The sequence below is a fragment of the Hypanus sabinus genome, chromosome 11, assembly GCF_030144855.1.
Source record: "Hypanus sabinus isolate sHypSab1 chromosome 11, sHypSab1.hap1, whole genome shotgun sequence".
Classification (NCBI taxonomy): Eukaryota; Metazoa; Chordata; class Chondrichthyes; order Myliobatiformes; family Dasyatidae; genus Hypanus; species Hypanus sabinus.
This window is the reverse complement of record NC_082716.1, coordinates 33053985-33076090: the sequence shown is the minus strand read 5'-3', so window position 1 is coordinate 33076090 and position 22106 is coordinate 33053985. Positions and strand designations below refer to the sequence as shown.

Sequence of the window (22106 nt, the reverse complement as noted above, 5' to 3'; positions counted from 1 at the left end):
TACTTCTAACCTTGTCTTCAAGTTGATGCATTCCTTTATCTAAGAAGTGTTGAAAAAGAGTACTTGTTTGCACAGAAGATTGGAGGTGGGGGAGCAGAGCAGGCAGCATGGCACTATTACTGCTCGGGCCGATGGAGCTGGGAGTTCAGTTCTGACGTCATCTGTAAGAAGTTCATATGCCCTTCCTGTGAGCAGGAACATTTCCTCCTGGTGCTCCGGTTTGTTCCCACAATTCAAAGGTGTACAGCTTGGCAGATTAATTGGTCATTGTAAGTTGTCCTGTGATTAGGGTTAAATGGATGTGTTGCTGGGTGGCTTGGCTTGGTGGGTCAGAAGGGCCGTTCCATAGCATAAATAATCAAATCAAGTAAGTGTTCTTTTTTAACACATTTGTTTTAATACATTTTAGACATGTTCACAGTAGGAATGAGATTATACTGAAATCAAAGCTGAGAAGTACTTTAGTGAAACCCAATGATTAAAGCAGCCTGTATTCTTCTGGAATAATTCATGTTTGCACTCCTGATTAATTGTCGCTAACTCAGTTAAGTTAATCATCAGTAATCTTAAACTTTGTTCTTAATTTTAAACTAAAAGTTGTCTCACGGTTAGTTTATGGAAAGCAATGCTACATAACCACTTTTTTGTTGTTCCTGCAGCTCCATTAGCCAGCATACTCAATCTCAAGCTATCCCACAGAGTCATTGCTATGATTGGTGGGATATTCTCCATGCTCGGGCTCTTTCTTGGATCGTTTGCCTTCAGTCTAAGCTGGATGTATTTCACCGTAGGTTTTCTCCTAGGTAATGGAATGAGTTAAACTTGTATTAGTGACTGTATGCATGAAGCTGATGTTCAGATAACACTGTCACTTGAACTCTTTGGCACTCTGGGTTTATAACAAGCATGACTCTAGCAGGATTCTTTATTGTATATTGATGTAGTTGAATTTTATCTTCATTGCTTTTATCTTAATTTGTGGGATGAATGTGTCACTGATCTGGCCAACATTTATTGCCGATCTAAATGGCCTCGGAGCAGGGATAAGTGAGCTCCCACCTTCCATGTTGTGGAAGTGCTCCCACAGGGGGTATGAAGGAATTCCATGCATTACATCTGGATGCACTGTCAAGAGAGGATGATGCAAGAGACCTTGCCGGGTTGCTGAGGTGACACTGCAGATGAGGTGGAGGGAGTGAAATGTTGAGGCAGCAGTACATAGGTTGTTTTTGCCTTTGTCCTGGATGGTGCTGAACTCAACACTGTTACTGCTGCATGCACCCAGGCAAGTGGAGCGCATACCAGCAAACCACGGGCTTGTGGATGGCGGAAAAGCTGTGAGATACAAGATGGTGGATCATCTGCTGTGCAATGCTCAGCCTCTCGGTTCCTCCTACAGCTGCAGTATTGATCCAGATGTTCCTGCCCAACTGGGAATAATATGCCAGTATTCCCATTGAATTTGATGTGCTTGGACTGCCCTTTGTTGGAAGTGGCTTTTAACTGGCACCTGTTGTAGATAGCTGCTTGCCACACCAGCCCATATCTGAATGTCATCCAGATATTGTTGTATGTCATGTAGATGACTTAATTTTCTGGAGAGTTGTGAATGGAATTGCCTGGGTGTCATCGATCATCAGTTAACATAATTTTTACTGGATGAAGGTCATTGGCAAAGGCACTTCCCTGAGGTTCTCCACAGCATAGTTCTGGGGCGAAGATGTTGTCTTCTGCAAGTTTGATATAGATAGATTCCCCTCCCACCCCCCCCCCCCCCCCGGAATAAATTCCCTCACCTTTCCCTAGTTCTGGCTCTTGCATCAAGTCAAGTGTTGCTTTGACATCAATCTCATTGCATGCTTGGGGTTTGGCTCTTTATCTGTATTTGGACTGAAGTTATAATAAAATTGGCAGCTGAATGATTCTGATAGATTCCAGGCTAAGTACCTTTGACAAGGTGACTGATGAGTGTGTGCTATTTATTAGCAATGTTGATGTCACTGATAACACTAACTTTCATTTTGCTGATGATTGCAAACTAACTAATTGTTTCGATCGTTCTGCTTTTTGGGAGTGCGACTGCTCTAAGCTCTATCAAATAGATACCATTGTTAGATCTCTGTAGGAACACTTTTGCTGGTGATGGTCTTATTCCTGAAGCACAAGTCTTCAGAACCACAAATGGCTGGGCCTGTGCTCTGTGTTGTATCTATTATGGTTACCATTTCTTATTGCCAAGTGGAGTGAATCAGATTAGCATCAGGTTACTTTTATGGTGTGGACCTCAAAGACTGAGAGAAATAGTTGATTCTGACATAGACATAGGAGCAGAATTAGGCCATTCAGCCCATCGAGTCTTCTCCATCATTCCATTATGGCTGATCCCGGCTCCTACTCAACCCCATACACCTGCCTTCTCGAGAAGACCATCAGACACAGGAGCAGACTCGGGCATGGAGAATCCACAAGGAGCCCCTGCCACCTCCCCAGCTCCACATTTATAACTGGGTGTGACTAGATTGCAGTTCTTGGACATTATTTGGAGAAATTACTTGGCTCTTTATAAAATTCTGCTTTAACAGTTTAGCAGAAATTTATAATCTTGTGTTAGAGAGTGGACCATTATGTTGAGTACTCTTGCTGTTCATTAAACCAAGAGTAGTCTGGTTTGATCATTACAGTGGCGTAAAGTACATATTGAGCCTTGTTTTTACAGATTGTGCTGGAACACAGTTCTGCTGTTGATGGTTCACAGTGCCTCATGGATGCTAAGTTTGATCTGTTCTAGAATGGCGATAATGCCAGGTAGAGTGAAGATAGAATTTTATTCCCATGGGATCATGCAGTGATCTTCACCATCAGCGCTGTCATGGGCAGATACACTTGGGGCACATAGATTACTGAGGTTTTTGCCTAAAATTGGCCCCTTCTCTGCACACCCAGTCTGGTAGCTATGGGCTCATCAGATCCTAATTAAGCGGGAAATAACTTTGCAAAGTAATGGTTATTGACGCACAGTGACATTTAATCCTATGACTAAATGTCACTACATTTTAGCGACATCTAAACAGACACTTAAATAAACAAGGCATTGAAGGATATGGAACTAGTCTAGGCAATAGAGTTAGTGTAGATAGACAGACAGGTAGCTGTGGATGTAATGGGGTGTCAGATCAGTTCTGTGTTGTACAACTCTATGATATAGTTCATAGAGTAGTTGTAAATTTGATATTGAGATGTAAATCTAGTTTGGGGGGGGAGTTGAGGCTTCTTGGCCTTGTGAGGTTGTCATTAATAGATGACTTTACAGGAGATGTATTAAAACAGTAAATTGTATGGGCGTTAAATTTGCAAAATTTCTTTACATTACAGTCTGGACTTTGAATCCAGTGATCCAACTCTATATCTTGGTGGGATCTCACTATGTTGCGGTGACACAATAGCATAACAGTTAGCTTAACATGATTGCAGCCAATGACCTGGGTTCAGTTCCCCCACTGACTGTAAGGAGTGTGTACGTTCTCCCCATGAACGTGCTGCTTTCCTCCAGGTGCTCCAGCTTCTTCCCATGTTCCAAAGAAGTGTGGTTAGTAGGTTCAGGAACAACACCTTATATACTGGCTGGGTAGCCTCCAACCTGATGGCATGAAAATTGACTTCTCTAACTTCTGTTAATGCCCCTCCTCCCCTTCTTACCCCATCCCTGACATATTTAGTTGTTTGTCTGTGCTCCATCTCCCTCTGGTGCTTCCTTCCCCCCCCCCCCTTTCTTTCTCCTGAGGCCTCCTGTCCCATGATGCTTTCCCTTTTCCAGCTCTGTATCATTTTCGCCAATCACCTTTCCAGCTCTTAGCTTCATCCCACCCCCTCCGGTCTTCTCCTATCATTTTGCATTTCCCCCTCCCCCCCACTACTTTCAAATCTTACTATCTTTCCTTTCGATCAGTCCTGACGAAGGGTCTCAGCCCAAAACGTCGACAGCGCTTCTCCCTATAGATTCTGCCTGGCCTGCTGTTTTCCACTAGCATTTTGTGTGTGTCATGGTTAATTGGTTACCTGGGTGCAATTGGGAAGCATGGGCTTGTTGGGCTTGAAGGGTCTGTTACCATATTGCATCTCTAAATAAAACTAATTTTGGGATATGGGGCCAAACTAGAGGTGACCTTGTGTAGGTCTATCAGAAACCTGACCAGCCCATGTATAGACTGAGGCAAAATTGTGGAAACTGATACTGTAGGATCTTTCAGGGTTTCTGAGCTTAATGTTTTATGTTTTGGTTACTGGGAATTTCTTGACTTGTCAATTGTTTTTTTTTTAATTTCCTTTAGGGTTGGGGAATGGGCTTGCTTGGATATCCTCTGTAAGTATGGTCAATCAGTACTTCACAGACCGGAGGCCGTTAGCAAATGCCCTGTCCAGTGCTGGAGATAGCGTCTTCGTCTTCATCTTCACACCGTTCTACCAGTGGCTTATCAACACAATGTCCTGGCAGCAAGCAATGATGATCATTGCGGGAATCCACCTGAACATCTGTGTCTGCGGAGCCCTAATGAGGCCCTTACAGAAGCAATGTCAGAAATCTGCTCCATCATTTGCCAGAAATGATTCACGTTGCTCGTCTGCTTATTTTCAAGACCTGACTCGTCTGAAGGAGCCAAAGTTAATTTATTTGATCCTATTTGGGCTTTTCTCTGTGATGGGCCTATTTATTCCTATGATCTATTTAGTTCCTCATGCCCAAAGTATTGGGATTGAGGATTTTAAAGCAGCTTTTTTGATGTCTTACTGGTCAGCTTCTGACCTCATTGGAAGAGTTGGGTGCGGTTGGTTTGCCAATATGCGGCTCTTGACGTCAGTCCGCCTTACAATAATAGTGACTACTATTTTAAGTGTACTTACATTGCTTTTCCCATTAGCTAAGAATTATGCCTCGCTCATTGTCTTCAGCTGCGGATGTGGATTCTTCGTTGGGACTACGATGGCTCTTCTCATCACAGTAGTGACTGATGTGGTGGGAGCGAAGAATCTGAGCAATGCACTAGGAATACTTATGTTCTTCCGGAGTATTGGATGCCTTGCAGGACCACCCCTGGCAGGTAGCGTTCTTTAATATCGGCTTTTAGTTTCCATTAGTTCCTTCTCTGCCGTGATAGGTGCTAAACAATTGGGGGGGGGGGTTTATTGTTTTAAGAAGTCTTTTTATTGTCTTGCCTTGCTCATCAACACTGTTTCATTATCTTCTTTTGCTATTGATAATGTTGCTGCTCCAGATGCATTGATGATTGAAATTGTACAGTTGCTTTGTATGCAGGTAACCTGTCTTCCATAGAAGCGAGTTATCACCTGACCATATAGAATCATCATACACTACAACAGAAACAGGCCTGTTGGCCCATCTAGTCCATGCCGACCTGTTATTCTGCCTAGTTCCATTGACCTGCTCCTGGACCACAGCCCTCCATACCACCCCCGCCCCCCCCCCCCCCCGTCCATAGACTTAAGCAAAATTTTCTTAAACTTTGCAATCAAACCCACATCTACCACTTCTGCTGGCAGCTTGTTTTACTCTCTCTCCACTCTTTTGGTGAAGATTTCCCCCTTCAGTTTCCCCTTAAGTAGTTCACCTTTTACTCTTAACCCATGACCTCTGGTTCTAGTCTCACCCAGCCTCAGTGGAAAAACCTGCTTGTATTTATCCTATCTATACTCATAATTTTGTAAACTCTCAAATCTCCCCTCATTTTGAGAAATTAGTTCAGACAATGCTTGATTGGTGAATACTGTTGCCATCCATTTAATTTAATTGTCAATGTTACTCATTGATATGTATTACACAATATGTGATTGGCTTTTGATTGCTGGGGGAAAATGTTTGTTGTCTTAATTGACAAAGAGAATTTTTAAGAAAATCTTCAGATTAGATTGGATCGGAACATGGTGAGATGTGGGTGGCCCAAAAGTGACTGATGTGGCCTGTTTGTCAAAATCTCACATGCTTAACCCAAAACTACAGTTTAATATATCCAATTTCCAGTTAGCGTGTGTGTAAAAATAAAAAAAGAGAAACAACTAGAACTATATTTGGCATTTCTAAGATCCTTTTTGAATTATGAACTTGGTGAATTGTTTTGCATTTGCAAATTGGAAGCATTGATGAAAAAGATGAGATGCTTTGTAAAATATTTCCACTTTTCAAAAAGAATTGCTTTTGACAACATTCTCATGATTCAATAGTAAATCGTCATCAATGTAGCCAGAATGAATGTTTAAAAACTAATATTATCATATTCTAGTTGGAAAACTACTCCTTCACAGGTACAGAACATCTTGTTACTCACCCTCCTGAACTTAATTGAAGATTTACCAATAAGGGGATTTCCCTAAACATTTTTCATTCCCAGATGCTGCACAAAATTCTTGTAGGTTTAACAGAATGAACTCTTCAGAATTATCAGATTGTCAAAATTCATTTTTCAGTTGAAATTGCCATTCTGTTTACCCTTATTAACAAAAGCTGTTAAGTTTCAATATCTAGTGAGCATGCATTGGGAATTGAGTGTAATATCAACAGCTGTTTATCTTTTTTATATATAATATTGAAGGTGATGTGCTATACTTGAGATGTTTTAACCTGTATCAAATACTGATTAGGCAGTCCAAAAATGCATAGAAAATAAAACCTGAAACTGACAGGATAAAATTCTAACTTCCTCAGGGCTAGTCAGTGTGTTAAACTTTCTGAACACAATTATCAACATCTTATTTATCTGAATTGAATTCTAGAAAAGGAATTTTACAGATGCTTTACTTGAAGGAAAGTGATATATAAACACATTATTGAAATATGAAGTAGCATTAACACAGTTTGAGGTTTTTGTGCATTCTGGAATAAACTGTTTATGGAATAGAACCATCATGCATGCAACACAACAGTCCATATCAACAGTTAAATCTGGTTATCTTCTTTTAATGAGGCACATGTGCCAAAAGTTGCCCTCTGTTCCAACCACCAACCTTCCTTTCAGAGCCAGGGAAGATCAGCTGTCAGGCAGAAACTCTGTCTGAATGGGGAATTTCTGGACTTATCAGTATTCTGTAGACGAAGAGTTTTAGTACAACTGCTCATTATTCCATGAAACGGTTGCTTTTTCTTAATCTTTTTATTAGTTTTTTTTAAAAAAAAGAATATAACATAATATTATATTAAATAGGTTATGAATATAATAGATTTGAAATTAAATTAGTAACAAGATAACAATATCTTATTAAACTATCAGCGAAAAAGGATCATACAATATCAATCTAATCTATATTGATTATACATGAAAAGATTAAAAATAATCATCAAAAGAAAAAGAAATTATAAAATATAAGAAAAAATGTATATTTAAGGAAATAATAAAAAAAATAAACCTGAACTAACATGGGCAATAATAACAGTTTATAAGTATATGATAGTGTCAAAAACTCCGGAACTCCATACCAGAACAAGAATAATAAAAGTAAAGGTCTGGAAGAAGTCAAATTAATTCATATGAAAGTGTCGAATGAACGGTCCCCAAGTTTCTTCAAATTTAATTGATGAATCAAAAATAGTACTTCTAATTTTTTCTGAACTTAAACAAGAAATAGTTTGAGAGAACCACTGAAATGTGGTAGGAGGATTTACTTCTTTTCAATTTTGTAATATAGATCTCCTGGCCATTAATGTTACAAAGGCAATCATTCGTCTAATTGGAGGGGAGAATCGACTATCATCTTCATTTGGTATACCAAAAATTGCAGTGATAAAATGAGGTTGTAAATCAATATTCCAAATTGAGGAAATGGTAGCAAATATGTCCTTCCAATAATTATGTAAAGTAGGACATGACCAAAACATGTGGGTCAATGAAGCCACATCTAAATGACATCTGTCACATTGAGGATTAACATGAGAATAAAACCGAGCAAGCTTATCTTTAGACATATGAGCTCTATGTACAACCTTAAATTGTATTAAAGCATGTTTAGCACATATAGAAGAAGAATTAACCATTTGTAAAATTTTTTCCCATTTTTCCGTTGAAATATTGTATTGAAGTTCTTTTTCCCATTCCTGTTTAATTCTACCTGATATCTCTGGTTGTATCTTCATAATCATATTATAAATAAGAGCCACTAATCTCTTCTGACAGGGATTTAAAGTAAAAATCATATCTGAAAAATCTATCAAAGTTGAATTAGGAAAGGATGGTAAAACTTTATACAAAAAGTTTCTAATTTGTAAATATCTAAAAAAATTAGATTTAGGTAATTTAAATTTGTTAGAAAGTTGATCAAAAGACATCAAACTACCTTTAGAAAAAAGATCGCGAAAACATATTATACCTTTCCTTTTCCATATATTAAAAGCTTGATCTGTTAAAGAGGGTTTAAAGAAAAAATTAAGTAAGATAGGGCTATCAAGAACGAAGTTTTTTAGAGTAAAAAATTTACGAAATTGAAACCAAATTCGTAATGTATGTTTGACAATAGGGTTAGATATCTGTTTATTAAGTTTAACTAAATCAACAGGGAGAGAAGAGCCATGAACAGAAAATAAAGAATATCCTTGTGTACCATTACATTCTAAATTTACCCACTGTTGGCACAATGGTAAATCTAAATCTAATTTCCAGTATAATAAATTCCGAATATTATTCGCCCAATAGTAAAATCTAAAATTGGGTAAAGCTAAACCACCATCTTTTTTAGATTTCTGTAACTGTCTTTTACTTAATCTGGGGTTTTTATTTTGCCACACAAATGAGGAAATTTTTGAATCAATGCTATCAAAAAAAGACTTAGGAATAAAAATTGGTAAGGCTTGAAATAAATATAAAAATTTCGGTAAAATCATCATTTTAACAGCATTGATCCGACCAACCAATGATAAGGATAAAGGAGACCATCTAGTAGTAAGTTGTTGAATTTGATGAAGCATAGGTAAAAAATTCAATCTGAATAAATCTTGGTAATTTTTATACCTAAATAAATAAAATTATCAGTAACAATTTTAAATGGTATCCTGTCATTCAGTAAAGTTTGTGCATTCAAGGGGAAGAGTTCACTCTTATCCAAATTTAATTTGTAACCAGAAAAACTACCAAATTGAACCAACAAGGATAGAATAGCGGGAATAGAATTATCAGGATCAGAAATATATAACAACAATTCATCAGCATAGAGCGATAACTTGTATAATTTCTCATTACGGGTAATACCAAAAATATTAGGGGATTCATGAATAGCAATGGCTAAAGGTTCTAATGCAATATTAAATAATAAAGGACTTAAGGGACAACCTTGTCTCGTACCACGAGATAATTGAAAAAAAGAGGATCTATAATTATTCGTAAGAACAGAAGCAACAGGTTTATAATATATTAATTTAATCCATGATATAAAATTAGAACTAAAATTAAAATTCTTCAAGGCATTAAATAAGTATGTCCATTCAACTCTATCAAAAGCTTTTTCAGCATCTAATGAAATAACACATTCTGGGGTTGTGGGTGAGGAAGTGTAAATTATATTAATCAATTTTCTAACATTAAAAAAGGAGTATCGGTTCCTAATGAAACCAGTTTGATCTCCTGAAATAATCTGTGATGGTACCTTTTCTAACCTAATAGCTAAAATTTTTGTAAGAATCTTAGAGTCTACATTTAGTAACGATATAGGGCGATAGGATGCACATAAAGTAGGGTCTTTATCTTTTTTAAGAATTAAAGAAATAGTAGCTTCATAAAAGGACTGGGGTAGTCTGTTCTTAATAAATGCATGATTAAAGATTTCACATAGCCAAGGGGAAAGCAAAGAAGAAAAAGTTTTAAAAAATTCTATAATATAACCATCAGGGCCAGGAGCTTTCCCTGAATTCATCGATGAAATAGCCTCTCCTACCTCAGCCATAGGAATAGGAGCATCAAATAAACTTCGATCTTCATCTGTCAGTTTGGGAATATTCAAATTGTTAAAAAAAATTATCCATCATAGACAGATCACCATCAAATTCTGATTGATATAAAGATTTATAAAAATCTTGGAAAGTATTATTAATTTCTTTATGATCAGTAGTCAGATTACCGTCTTGTTTACGAATTTTAATAATTTGTCACTTAGTCGAAATAGCTTTTAATTGATTAGCTAACAATTTACCAGTTCGATCACTATGGATATAAAATTGAGCCCTGGTCTTAATTAATTGATTCTCAATTGAAGAAGATAACAGTAAGCTATGTTCCATTTGCAGTTCAACTCCCTTCTTATAAAGTTCCTTGGTAGGAGTAATGGAATAAATCTTAACAATTTCTTTAATTTTATCCACCAATAAAGCTATATCTAAATATCTTTGTTTTCTTTTACCAGCAGAATATGAGATAATTTGTCCACGAATAAAAGCCTTAAAAGAGTCCCAAAGTATTCCTCTGTCAATCTCTTCGGTATAGTTTGTTGAAAAAAATAAGTCAATTTGCTGTTTTATGAAGGTAATAAATTCTGGATCTTGAAGCAAAGTAGCGTTGAGTCTCCAAGTTCTAGTATTAATGAAAGAGTCCGAAATCTTGATAGATAACTTCAAAGGTGCATGATCCGAAATAGCAATAGAATCATATTTACAATCAATAACATCTGCTAATAAACAATGATCAATAAGAAAATAATCAATTCTAGAATAACTATGATATACATGTGAAAAAAATGAAAATTCTTTATCTTTAGGGTTCAAAAACCACCATATTTCAGTAATTCCCGAATCAACCATAAAAGAGTTAATAAGTAAAGCTGATCTATTCGGAAGAGTTCGAATAGGTTTAGATCTATCCATCAAAGGATTCAAACAACAATTGAAATCTCCGCCCATTATCAACATATATTCATTTAGATTAGGAAGGGCAGTAAATAAACGTTTAAAAAAATCAGGGCAGTCAAAATTTGGAGCGTAAATATTAACTAAAGCCACTTTTCGGTTAAAAAGTGAACTAGTAATCAACAAAAATCTGCCCTGTGGATCAGATATAATTTCATGATGTATAAACGAAATTGAGGGGTCTATAAAAATAGACACACCCCTAATTTTAGCAGTACAATTCGAATGGAATTGTTGACCCTTCCAGAACCTAAAAAAGTATTGATTATCCTCTCTCCTAATATGGGTCTCCTGTACAAAGATAATATTAGCATTTAGTCTATGGAATACTTTAAATATTTTTTTACGTTTAATCGGATGATTTAAACCATTAGTATTCCAAGAAATAAAATTAATAGACTTATCCATCATGCTAATATTAATTGTATATATCATGAAAGGTTAAAAAAAACACATAACCCATAATTCAGGAAGAAGGAAAAATGATACAGGAGCAACCGGAGAACATGACACCTCACCAATATTAATAATTTGAAGTCGGCCCATGAACTAAAAGCAAAAAAATAAAAAGCAAAAGCGTGAAAAAAGATCCCTCCCCCCTCCCCCCACCCCTCGAAAAAAAGCCAAGTGGCAGGCACATAAACTAACACTAATATTACCCCCATTTCAAGATGGCAGCTCCATAAAAAGATTTAAAAAAACTATATAACACCCAGATTTAAATATAGGGTTGCAAAGAGAGAATATATATCAATCAGAATGAGAAAAAATAATATAATAAAACAAACGATCATTAATAAAAAAAAGTATAAACATTAAAATTTGAAAGTGTAATATACCTTTAAAAAAAATTCCATGTTCAAATACAAGAAAAATGACGTTTCAAAAGCAAAGACTTATGGGAAGAAGAAACGACATTTTGAAAAAGCCATATTACAAAATATAGATGTAAGTTCAGCAATCTTGTGCTGTCTTTACGACAGTTATTTAGTTTATAATATTTTCGCTTAGTAATTCATTCAATAGTATTTTCTAGTTAGAATTAGAAGTGTTTAAAGTGTATTCATTGCATGTAAAATATATCGGCATGCGATGACGTCACATCCGGTTTCGCCGCGTCTTGTGGGAAAACACCGGTTTGAAATTAGCGCGAGGGTGGGGGCTTTCCACGAGGCTCACCTGAGCACAAGCAGTTTTGCAGGCATGAGAAATCACAGTGAGAGCAACGCTGTAAGTTAATAGATAATCGATATATTGAACTAAGATGTTAACGCTGATCCTGTTAGAAGTAACGACGGTAGATAATGTTTATGCTTTTGTTAGTTAAAGAATCGTGGATAGTTTGCATGGAAGTGTATTTAAAGTAGTCAATGGAGCAGGTAAACTCTCCCTGTATACTGCACCTTAGTGTAATGTAGTTATAGTCACCTTTGCAAGTATTTACACTTGAAATGTGATATTAAGGAAGGAACAAATACTGTATCAATCTTGTATTGTTTTATCAACAGTTTTCACCATATGTTAATGTGAAGAGTGAACAGTAAATGGTTAATCTTACTGCGATCTGGTTTGCATTGGCTGTGGTTTATCCGGACGTTAAATTCGGCGTTTCGTTACACCCGAAGGAGAACGTTACAGTGAAAAAGCGGCATTATCAGGTGTTTCAAGTGCTGCAATGTCAGCTCAATCCAGCATCAAGTCGACGCCGCCCAGCGACAAGGGCAGTAAACCGACATCAAGTAAGCCCACCCAGGCGTTATCAGGTGTTCCAAGTGCTGCAATGTCAGCTCGATCCGGGATCAAGTCGATGGCGCCCAGCGACAAGGGCAGTAGAACGACATCAAGTAAGTCCACACAGGCAAGAGCCAAGGCAGAAGCCGCCAAGGTGCGACTGCATTACGCCAAACAAGAGGCAGTTTTGAAAATGAAACTGGCCACCAGAGAAGCCGAAATCCAGAAAGAAAGGGCCGCCAGAGAAGCCGAAGAGGCTGCCAGACAAAGAGAAGAGGCTGCCAGACAAAGAGAAGAGGCCGCCAGAGAAGCCGAAACCCAGTTGGAAATGACAAAAATATTGACAGAGTTGCATGTGCTGCAGCTAGAAGGAGAAGGAGAAGCTGCCAGGGTGGAAGCAGAGTACATAGAAGAAGCTGAAGGGTCGCGTGATCTGACCGAAACAAGTTCTGCTTTGGAAAGGACCAGACTGGAACGCACGAGCGACTATGTACAATATCAAGCAGACAGGCAGGCTCGTCTCCCCTCTCCATACCTATTCGATAACTTCCCCAGCTACGAGGAAGAGAATTTACCCTCGCGGCCCCGCGATGAAGTCAAGAATGAAAGAGCTGACAACCGATATACTTTGACACCAAAGTTACAAAGTTCGATGCGAAGAGACGCGGAGGTTGAATCCAGGATGGCAAATTCCATGAGAAACGTGCGTTCTCAGTCATATGGGCGCCAACGTACTTCTCCAGCCCGCATGCCGCTTGCAGCCGATCCCACGCTGCAGTATTTAGCATGACGGGATCTCGTCACTTCGGGACTGTACCAGTTTGACGATAAACCCGAAAATTACCGTGCTTGGCTCTCCACATTCACCAACGTGATTGACGGGGTCCAGCTCAGTGCAACCCAAAGGTTGGACCTTATGGCGAAATGGCTGGGGAAAGAATCACGCGACCAGGTGAGACGCATGCGTTCAGTGTACATCAACAAACCTGAGCTAGCCTTAAGCGAAGCGTGGGAGAGACTTTGGGAGAGATATGGGGCCCCCGACATTATTGAAGCGGCGCTATATCGACGTCTGGAAAACTTTCCTAAGGTGTCAGCCAAAGATCACTTTAAGTTAAGAGAATTCGGAGATTTACTCATGGAGATCCAAGGCGCCAAAGAAGATGGCTATTCAGCTGGTCTAGTATTCCTAGATACTCCATCCGGGATTAGACCAATTGTGGACAAACTTCCATTTGGGCTGCAGGACAAGTGGCTGACTGTTGCCTCAGAGTACAAGGAAGACCACGATGGTCGATTTCCTCCCTTTAAGTACCTCACTAGGTTTGTGTGCAAGGAGGCGAAGAGGCGAAACGACCCTAGCCTTGTAGGTCCAGGAAGCAGTTCGATTTACACCAAGCCAGGCAGATCCGTTTCGAATGTTTTCAACATTGATAAACCCGTGTCAGTGCTCAAGACCGAAGCCCTTACGACTAACAACGACCCTGGCAAGTATTGTCCGTTGCATAACAAACCTCACCCCCTGAAAGCATGCAGAATGTTTAGGGAAAAACCCCTTGAAGAGAGGACGGCTCTTCTCAAGGAGAAAAGAATATGTTTTAGATGCTGTTCCTCAACCTCTCACCTCGCCAGAGAGTGTACGATCGCCGTGAAGTGTCCGGAATGTGACAGCCCAGATCACGTCGAGGCCATGCATCCTGACCTGTCACCGCAAACCGAGAGCGCTCCTTCACCCCCACAACAGGACGGCGGGGAGGGAGAGGCTCACTCTAGGTCAATAGCTGTCAGCACGAACTGTACAGAAGTTTGCGGTCAAGCTCAGTCAAGTCGTTCTTGTTCCAAGATCTGCCTCACTAAGGTGTACCCTAGAGGAGCCAAAGACAAGGCCATCAAAGCCTATGTGATTCTGGACGATCAGAGCAATCGTTCACTAGTCAGTCCAGAGTTCTTTAAATTGTTCAACATTGAGAGTGAGCGGTTCCCATACTACCTCAAAACTTGCTCAGGCAACATGGAAACCCAAGGAAGGAAGGCAGAAGGCATCCAGATCGAGTCCCTGGATGGTAAAGTCGTCATCTGTCTCCCTCCGCTCTTAGAGTGCAATGAAATCATGAATAACCGCGCTGGGATCCCGACACCAAGTGCGGTGCTACACCAGCCGCATCTCCACCACATCGCCAAACACATCCCAGAACTGGATCCGAAAGCGGAAATACTCCTGCTATTAGGAAGAGATGTTATCCAGGTACACAAGGTTAGGCAGCAGATCAATGGACCACTCAATGCCCCCTTCGCGCAACGTCTGGATCTGGGCTGGGTGGTGATAGGAGAGGTGTGTCTCGGTGACGTACACAAACCGATGGTTAACACACTCAAGACCAATGTGCTAGAGAGTGGCCGCCATTCAATCTTTCAACCCTGCCCGAGTGTCCCGTGCATCAAGGAAGCACAACAAGGCGTTAACAAGCGCGAGGCAAGCGACGAGTCGCTGGGCCAGTCAGTCTTCGCTCTAATGAAGTATGACGACAAACTTGCACAATCAGCTCAAGATACCATTTCTTTAAAAACCGAAGACACCAAGGTCTTCAGAGATGAAGCAAATAATGGGGTTGCCCCATTGCCTATCAGAGAACCATGCCAGCGCTCACCAGATAACAAAGAGCAGGCAGTCAAACGGTTCACGTCCTTACGGAAAACCTGGAAAAGGAAACCTGAGATACAGCAACGCACCCGATTGGCCCACGAGGTACTGTGCACCCTAATGGCAGAGGTCACAGCCATTATAAACGCACAATCATTCCTACCTGTGTCTTCTGACCCAGAAAACCCCTTTATACTTTCGCCATCAATGCTCCTTACACAGAAGGCAGGGGCACCTCCTCCACCAGGAGACTTTTCAGACAGGGATCTGTACACAAAGCAATGGAGACAAGTCCAGGCTCTGGCAAATCAGTTCTGGTCCCGCTGGAGACAGAAATATCTACACTCGTTGCAACAGAGACGAAAGTGGACAGAACCCCGCAGGAATCTTCAAGTTGGAGACTTAGTCCTGCTCAGGGACAAGCAAGCCACCCGCAACAGCTGGCCAACGGCCAGAATCACTGCTACATTCCCTAGCGGGGATGGACATGTCAGGAAGATCGAATTGAAGACTACCAACCAAGGCGATGTGAAAATTTACCAAGGGCCAGTTACAGAAGTTATTCTACTTCTACCCAATGACTGATTAAGAGACTAAGTTTTGTACTCTGCTCATTGTGACCTTACGAAGGTCAAGCGGGGAGTGTGCTGTCTTTACGACAGTTATTTAGTTTATAATATTTTCGCTTAGTAATTCATTCAATAGTATTTTCTAGTTAGAATTAGAAGTGTTTAAAGTGTATTCATTGCATGTAAAATATATCGGCATGCGATGACGTCACATCCGGTTTCGCCGCGTCTTGTGGGAAAACACCGGTTTGAAATTAGCGCGAGGGTGGGGGCTTTCCACGAGGCTCACCTGAGCACAAGCAGTTTTACAGGCATGAGAAATCACAGTGAGAGCAACGCTGTAAGTTAATAGATAATCGATATATTGAACTAAGATGTTAACGCTGATCCTGTTAGAAGTAACGACGGTAGATAATGTTTATGCTTTTGTTAGTTAAAGAATCGCGGATAGTTTGCATGGAAGTGTATTTAAAGTAGTCAATGGAGCAGGTAAACTCTCCCTGTATACTGCACCTTAGTGTAATGTAGTTATAGTCACCTTTGCAAGTATTTACACTTGAAATGTGATATTAAGGAAGGAACAAATACTGTATCAATCTTGTATTGTTTTATCAACAGTTTTCACCATATGTTAATGTGAAGAGTGAACAGTAAATGGTTAATCTTACTGCGATCTGGTTTGCATTGGCTGTGGTTTATCCGGACGTTAAATTCGGCGTTTCGTTACACCCGAAGGAGAACGTTACAAATCTATTAAAAAATTTAATAAAAAAAGTTATCAAAATAGGATTAAAAAAAGATTTAATAGACACTACAATATATATAAAATAAGACCAAAAAATCCAAAACATTCGTCCCATTTCCAAGTGCAGGCAAACAAATAAATGCTTACAGAAAGCAAAGTCTTATGGGAAGAAGAAGCGACATCTTAAAAAAAGTAAATCCTTATTACAAAATATAAACGTGTATATCCGAAACAGAAAAAAGAATAATAAAAAAAAGAGATATTATAAAAAATTAAAAGAGCATCTATAAACGATGATGATAGTAAAAAAAAAGAAACCCGACCCATAGATCAGGATAAGAAGTTATAACCCAGCTTAATAGGTTAAAACTTAAAATGAAATGGCATCTTCTCTCCAAAAAATCTTCAGCATAACACATAGTTCAACTTGCACTAGAAGATCGATAATCTTCAATGAATTTCTTCGCTTCTTCCGGAGTATTAAAAAATTGCTGACTGTTGTCGTTCAACGTAATTCTAAGATTCGCTGGATATCTTAAAGCTTGTTTAAGTCCAATCGAATGAATCTCTGCCATCACTGGTTTAAAAGCGATTCTTGCTCTCATTACTTCGAATGAATAATCTTCAACAATTCGGAATGTGTTGCTATTGTGAGAAATCATACCTTTTTTACGAGCTAATCAAATTAAAAGCTCTTTCTCCCGAGGATAATGAAGGCGAACAATCACAGCTCGTGGTTTGCCACTCGCAGCCGAAAACCTCGCAACTCTGTGAGCGCGGTCGATAACAGGTTTAGTATGCAAACCTTCACCACCGAAAATTTCCCACAATAATTTAGAGAAAAATTCAGTTAAATCACCGGACTCAACTTTTTCGGGGAACCCGATAATTCGCAAATTCTGTCTGCGAGATCGGTTTTCAAGATCAGTAATTTTAAACTTATACTGATCTATTGTTTTAGCAGTCGAATGTACCTTCTTCTCCAGCGCTTCAATTGTACGTACTTTTTCACAAATTAATTTTTCAAGAGTCGTAATCTTATCTTCATGCCGCTGAATATCTGACGCCTGCGATTGAAGCTTAGTATCAAGCGATCTAACAACTCCTTCAAGTTCAGATATTTTCGTGGTAAGCTTATTTTCCAAACTCGCCAGTTTACTTTCCAATTTACTTTCTAGCCTGCTTTCCAAAGTTGCAAGTTTAGCGTCCAGAAGATGAGAAATTGCGTCGATGGATAAAGGATCCTTAGACAATTTCTTGCTTGTAGCCATTTTAAGTTTGACAAGATTAAATCAAATATTGTTTTAGGAAAAAAAAAGTTAATCAAAAGTATCAACTCATATGATTAGGTTCGAAAAGATTTAATTAAAGGGTGATTATAGTTGAAAAAATGAAGAGCGCCTAAAAGGCAGATGCTTATGTCGCCATCTTGAAACTCCACCCCCCACGAAACGGTTGCTGTGGACATTGTATAAAAGATCTAAGATTGGCGTTAGAGCAGTTGATATATCAAAAGGTGGCTGGCTTTCGTGGGATAGAAGACCTTTACAGAATACTTTGCCCCATTCAGTTACCTGGATTTCAGTTTGTTCATCGCACATCACAGGTACTGTTGCCAAGAGCCACTTAACCTGGATCCTTGCAAACTTGAAATAAAACTTAAATATCTAGAATTGTACTTGGGAGTAAATCTGTACTGACACCACCACAGATCTATTTTGTCTGACCTGCTGAGCACTTCCAGTGTTTTTGAATACTTATCAGAAGAGCAACTCATTATAGACTTCTCTCTCCTTTAATGGACAGTGGGCACGAAATCCCTTCAGCATTTTATCACAAATCCCATGACATAAGAGCCACAGCAAATTCCATTTTTACCATAAAACAACAACACACACAAAATGCTGGTGGAACACAGCAAGCCAGGCAGCATCTATAGGGAGAAGCGCTGTCGACGTTTTGGGCCGAGACCCTTTGTCCGTATTTTCCATGCCTAGTTCTGAAGTGAAATTTCTGGATAGATACCATGCACAAAGTGCAGAACAGCAGTTCCCTATCTTGCTTAATGGTAATGGTCCATGGCATAAAAAAGTTAGAGCATTCCTGCTCTAGAACTTCTATTCCACCTCAGCATATCGATGCAGCTATAAAGAAGGCAAGGTAGTGGCTTTATTTCATTTGAGGAGATTTGGTATTTCACCTAAAACTCGCAAATTTCTACAGATGTACATGGAGAGCATTCTAATTGGCCGGATCACTGTCTGGCTTGGGGATGGGGCTTCTGCACAGGATCGAAGTAAGTTGCGGAGAGTTGTAAAATTAGGCAGCTCCATCCTGAGCACTAGCCTCTGTAGTATCCAAGACATCTTCAAGGAGCGGTGCCTCAGAAAGGCAGTGTCCATTATTAAGGACCCCCACCACCCAGAACATGCCCTCCTTACTGTAATTCAGTTTTTCCCTCTTTTGTTATGTATTGCATTGTACTGCAGCCACAAAGTTAAAACAGATTTCACAACATATGCCAGTGATAATAGATCTCATTCTGACCTCTACTTTTTAAGATCCATATTTAGAACCTGCCTCTTTGAGAATGCTTTCCATCATCTGTATGATACCTCTCTACGAGAGACAAATATTTTCTGACGTTTCACTTGACGGTCGCCTTGGGAGGTTTTCATTTGTTAAGGCCACTATTACTGCTTTAAAATGTTGCAGTGATGTCATAAATGAGAGCTGTTAGAATGAGAATTTGAAGAGAAAAAAGAGATTTAACAGATTTACTGCCACAAGGTATTTAACAGAATTGATGACTATTAATTTCCTCTTGTATCTAGACAAAGCACAAAACTAGCTTAATTTTGACTGCTGTTGCTCTTCTGTTGCAGGGTTAGTGGTGGACTGGACTAAAGATTACAGCACTGCGTTCTTGCTTGCTGGAGGAGGGATGTTGATTGCAAGTTCCTTTCTCATCCCAGTTGACTACCTCTTGACTTGTGGGCAGCATTCTGTTCAAGGCTCAGAAAAGGAGATGGAAGGTTTTAAATCTCAAGACCAATCTCAGAAAGAAGCAGAGAAAATGAAGGTGGATAATGACAGAATGGAAGATTTGGAACCTATGTCTGAATGAAGGTCAATGCTATGTTCAGATTTTCCCTTTTGGGTGAACATTCCTTTGGGGCATCAATTTCTTTTGTAACTCTGGGCAATGCATCAGTGCATAAGCTTGAATGTTCCATGAGGTGTATTAAAACTCAGATCAACAGATTGCCATGGGCTTTCAGTAAGTGCTTTACACATAATGAAAGATTAATAGTCTTACGGTTTCAATAAAGCAATTTTATTTTGTGGGGAGAAAAATTTTTCATTCCCCCCGAAAAGAATATATATATTTAAATGGACAATTTGTCCTATATTCTAGTTGCTACTATTTTAGCAAAATACTTTGTATGCCAGATCAGTTTGTATCTTCCAAATAGCATTTGGTTTTATATATTTATCCACAGATACATTCTGATGTGCAATTTATTTCATGTGGAGCAATAGCTGCCACCTGTATTTCACATCTCTTTTTTTTATTCTTTAATTCCTCTCATTAATCTGTCAATAAGATGGTTCTATAAACATCCAATCACCTTAATAATTCTGGCCATGCCCTATCTGACAGATTTCCTGAATTAGAGTTATACACCCTACCTCCACCCTCTCTGTCACTTTTCACTTTACCTATTCTGATGCAGGGTCATTGAAACTTTGGCTCCATAGGTGCTACCTGACCCACTGTGAGTGTTCCCAATATTTTCTGTTTTGATTTTGTACTTGAAGCATCTGCAGATTTTTTTTTTCTTTTTGAATGTCAGTCTTTTTGCTTTTGCAGAGCCAAATGAGCAGTTCATTTGGAAGCGTTCCCTCCGGCAAACTAAGATGACCACCTGCATGAAACTTGAACTGCTACAGATTGCGGAATGGCCCAAATTCACGTGGTCTCTTACTGGAAACATTAATACTGTCTCAACACCCCAGATGCTTCCTCATTTATAGGGTCCTGCTGCCTGGTAGACCATGGGTCACAGACCAGTATAGCATCGAATCAAGCTCTTCAGCCCTTCAACCACATTATTCATCTAGCTAGTCATAATTTTCTGAGTTTGGCCCCAATCCCGCTAAGCTCCTTCCCTCTCTGTACCTACCCAAGTGCTTCTTAAATGATACTATTGTGCCAGTCTCAACAGCTTCCTCTGGCAGCTCACTCCATGGACATACCACACTCTCAGTGAAAAAGTTGCCCCTCAGTTTCCTTTAAATCTTGCTGCTCTTGGCCTGAATCTACTTTTGGATTCTCATACCCTGGGGAAAGATAGTTCCTGCCCAACTTATTTATGCCTCTCGTACAATTAAAAATATCATTAAGGTTCCTGTGTTCCAAGGAATAAAGACCTTGCCTGGGCAACTCCTCCCTATAATCCAGGTTCTCGTGCCCCAGCAGCATCCTTGTAAATCTTTTTTACACTGTTGCCTGTAACACGGTGATGAAACCTGTACACAGTACTCCAGAGCAGCCTCATTATTCAGTTGCACAATTGCAACATCACATCCCAATACCCATTCTCAGTGCCCCGATTGATGAGGGCATTTACCTTTTTTAACATACATCTTCTAATCCATTACTAATTATGAATAGTTGCTCTAAAGTAGTGCACCGTCAGTGATATCTAAAGTTAGCCCAGCACATGTTCACCACAGACTCCTCCCATTCTGAAAAAAGGCCCTTCAGTCCATCGGTTTCCATGCTGAACAAGGTGGAAACAATTCATTTCCCAGCCCTTGACCAATATCCTTTTGTCACCCACACACCTGTTCACATACTATATGTATCTAGCTAGTGTACCTAGAAACACAGAAAACCTACAGCACAATACAGGCCCTTTGGCCCACAAAGCTGTGCCAAACATCTCCTTACCTTACAAATTACCTAGGCTTACCCATAGCCCTCTATTTTTCTGAGTTCCATATATCTGTCCAGGAGTCTCTTAAAAGACCCTATTGTATCTGCCTCCATCACTGTCGTTGGCAGTCCATTCCACACACTCAGCACTCTCTGCGTAACAAAAACTTACTCCTGATATCTCCTCTGTACCTACTTCCAAGCACCTTAAAACTGTGCCCTCTTGTGCTAGCCATTTCAGCCCTGGGAAAAAGCCTCTGACTATCCACACGATCAATGCCTCTCATCATCTTAAACACCTCTCTCAGGTCACCTGTCATCCTCCGTCGCTCCGAGGTGAAAAGGCCAAGTTCATTCGACCTGTTCCCATAAGGCATGCTCCTCAATCCAGGCAACATCCTTGTAGATCTCCTCTGCACCCTTTCTATGGTTTCCACGTCCTTCCTGTAGTGAGGTGACCAGAACTGAGCACAGTACCCCAAGTGGGGTCTGACCAGTGTCCTATGTAGCTGCAACATTACCCCTCTGCTCCTAAACTCAATCCCATGATTGATGAAGGCCACCGTACACCTTCTTAACCACAGAGT

General features: G+C 39.6%; 1 protein-coding gene across 9 annotated transcripts in view; it reads left to right on the top strand.

Moving 5' to 3' along the window:
* zgc:114041 (uncharacterized protein LOC574425 homolog) overlaps positions 1–20081 on the top strand; it is a 47162-nt gene extending 27081 nt beyond the window's left edge. For 8 of the 9 annotated variants that reach the window (XM_059984079.1, XM_059984082.1, XM_059984084.1 and 5 more), the window contains 3 exons: positions 660–803; positions 4329–5096; positions 19463–20081. In XM_059984079.1, the coding sequence (XP_059840062.1) occupies positions 660–803; positions 4329–5096; positions 19463–19704 (1154 nt within the window). In that variant the 3' untranslated portion in view covers positions 19705–20081. Of the gene's footprint in view, positions 1–659; positions 804–4328; positions 5097–12399; positions 12496–19462 lie in introns of those variants that run through there. The other variant, XM_059984087.1, reaches the window with a different exon arrangement.
* Positions 20082–22106: the final 2025 nt, after the last annotated feature.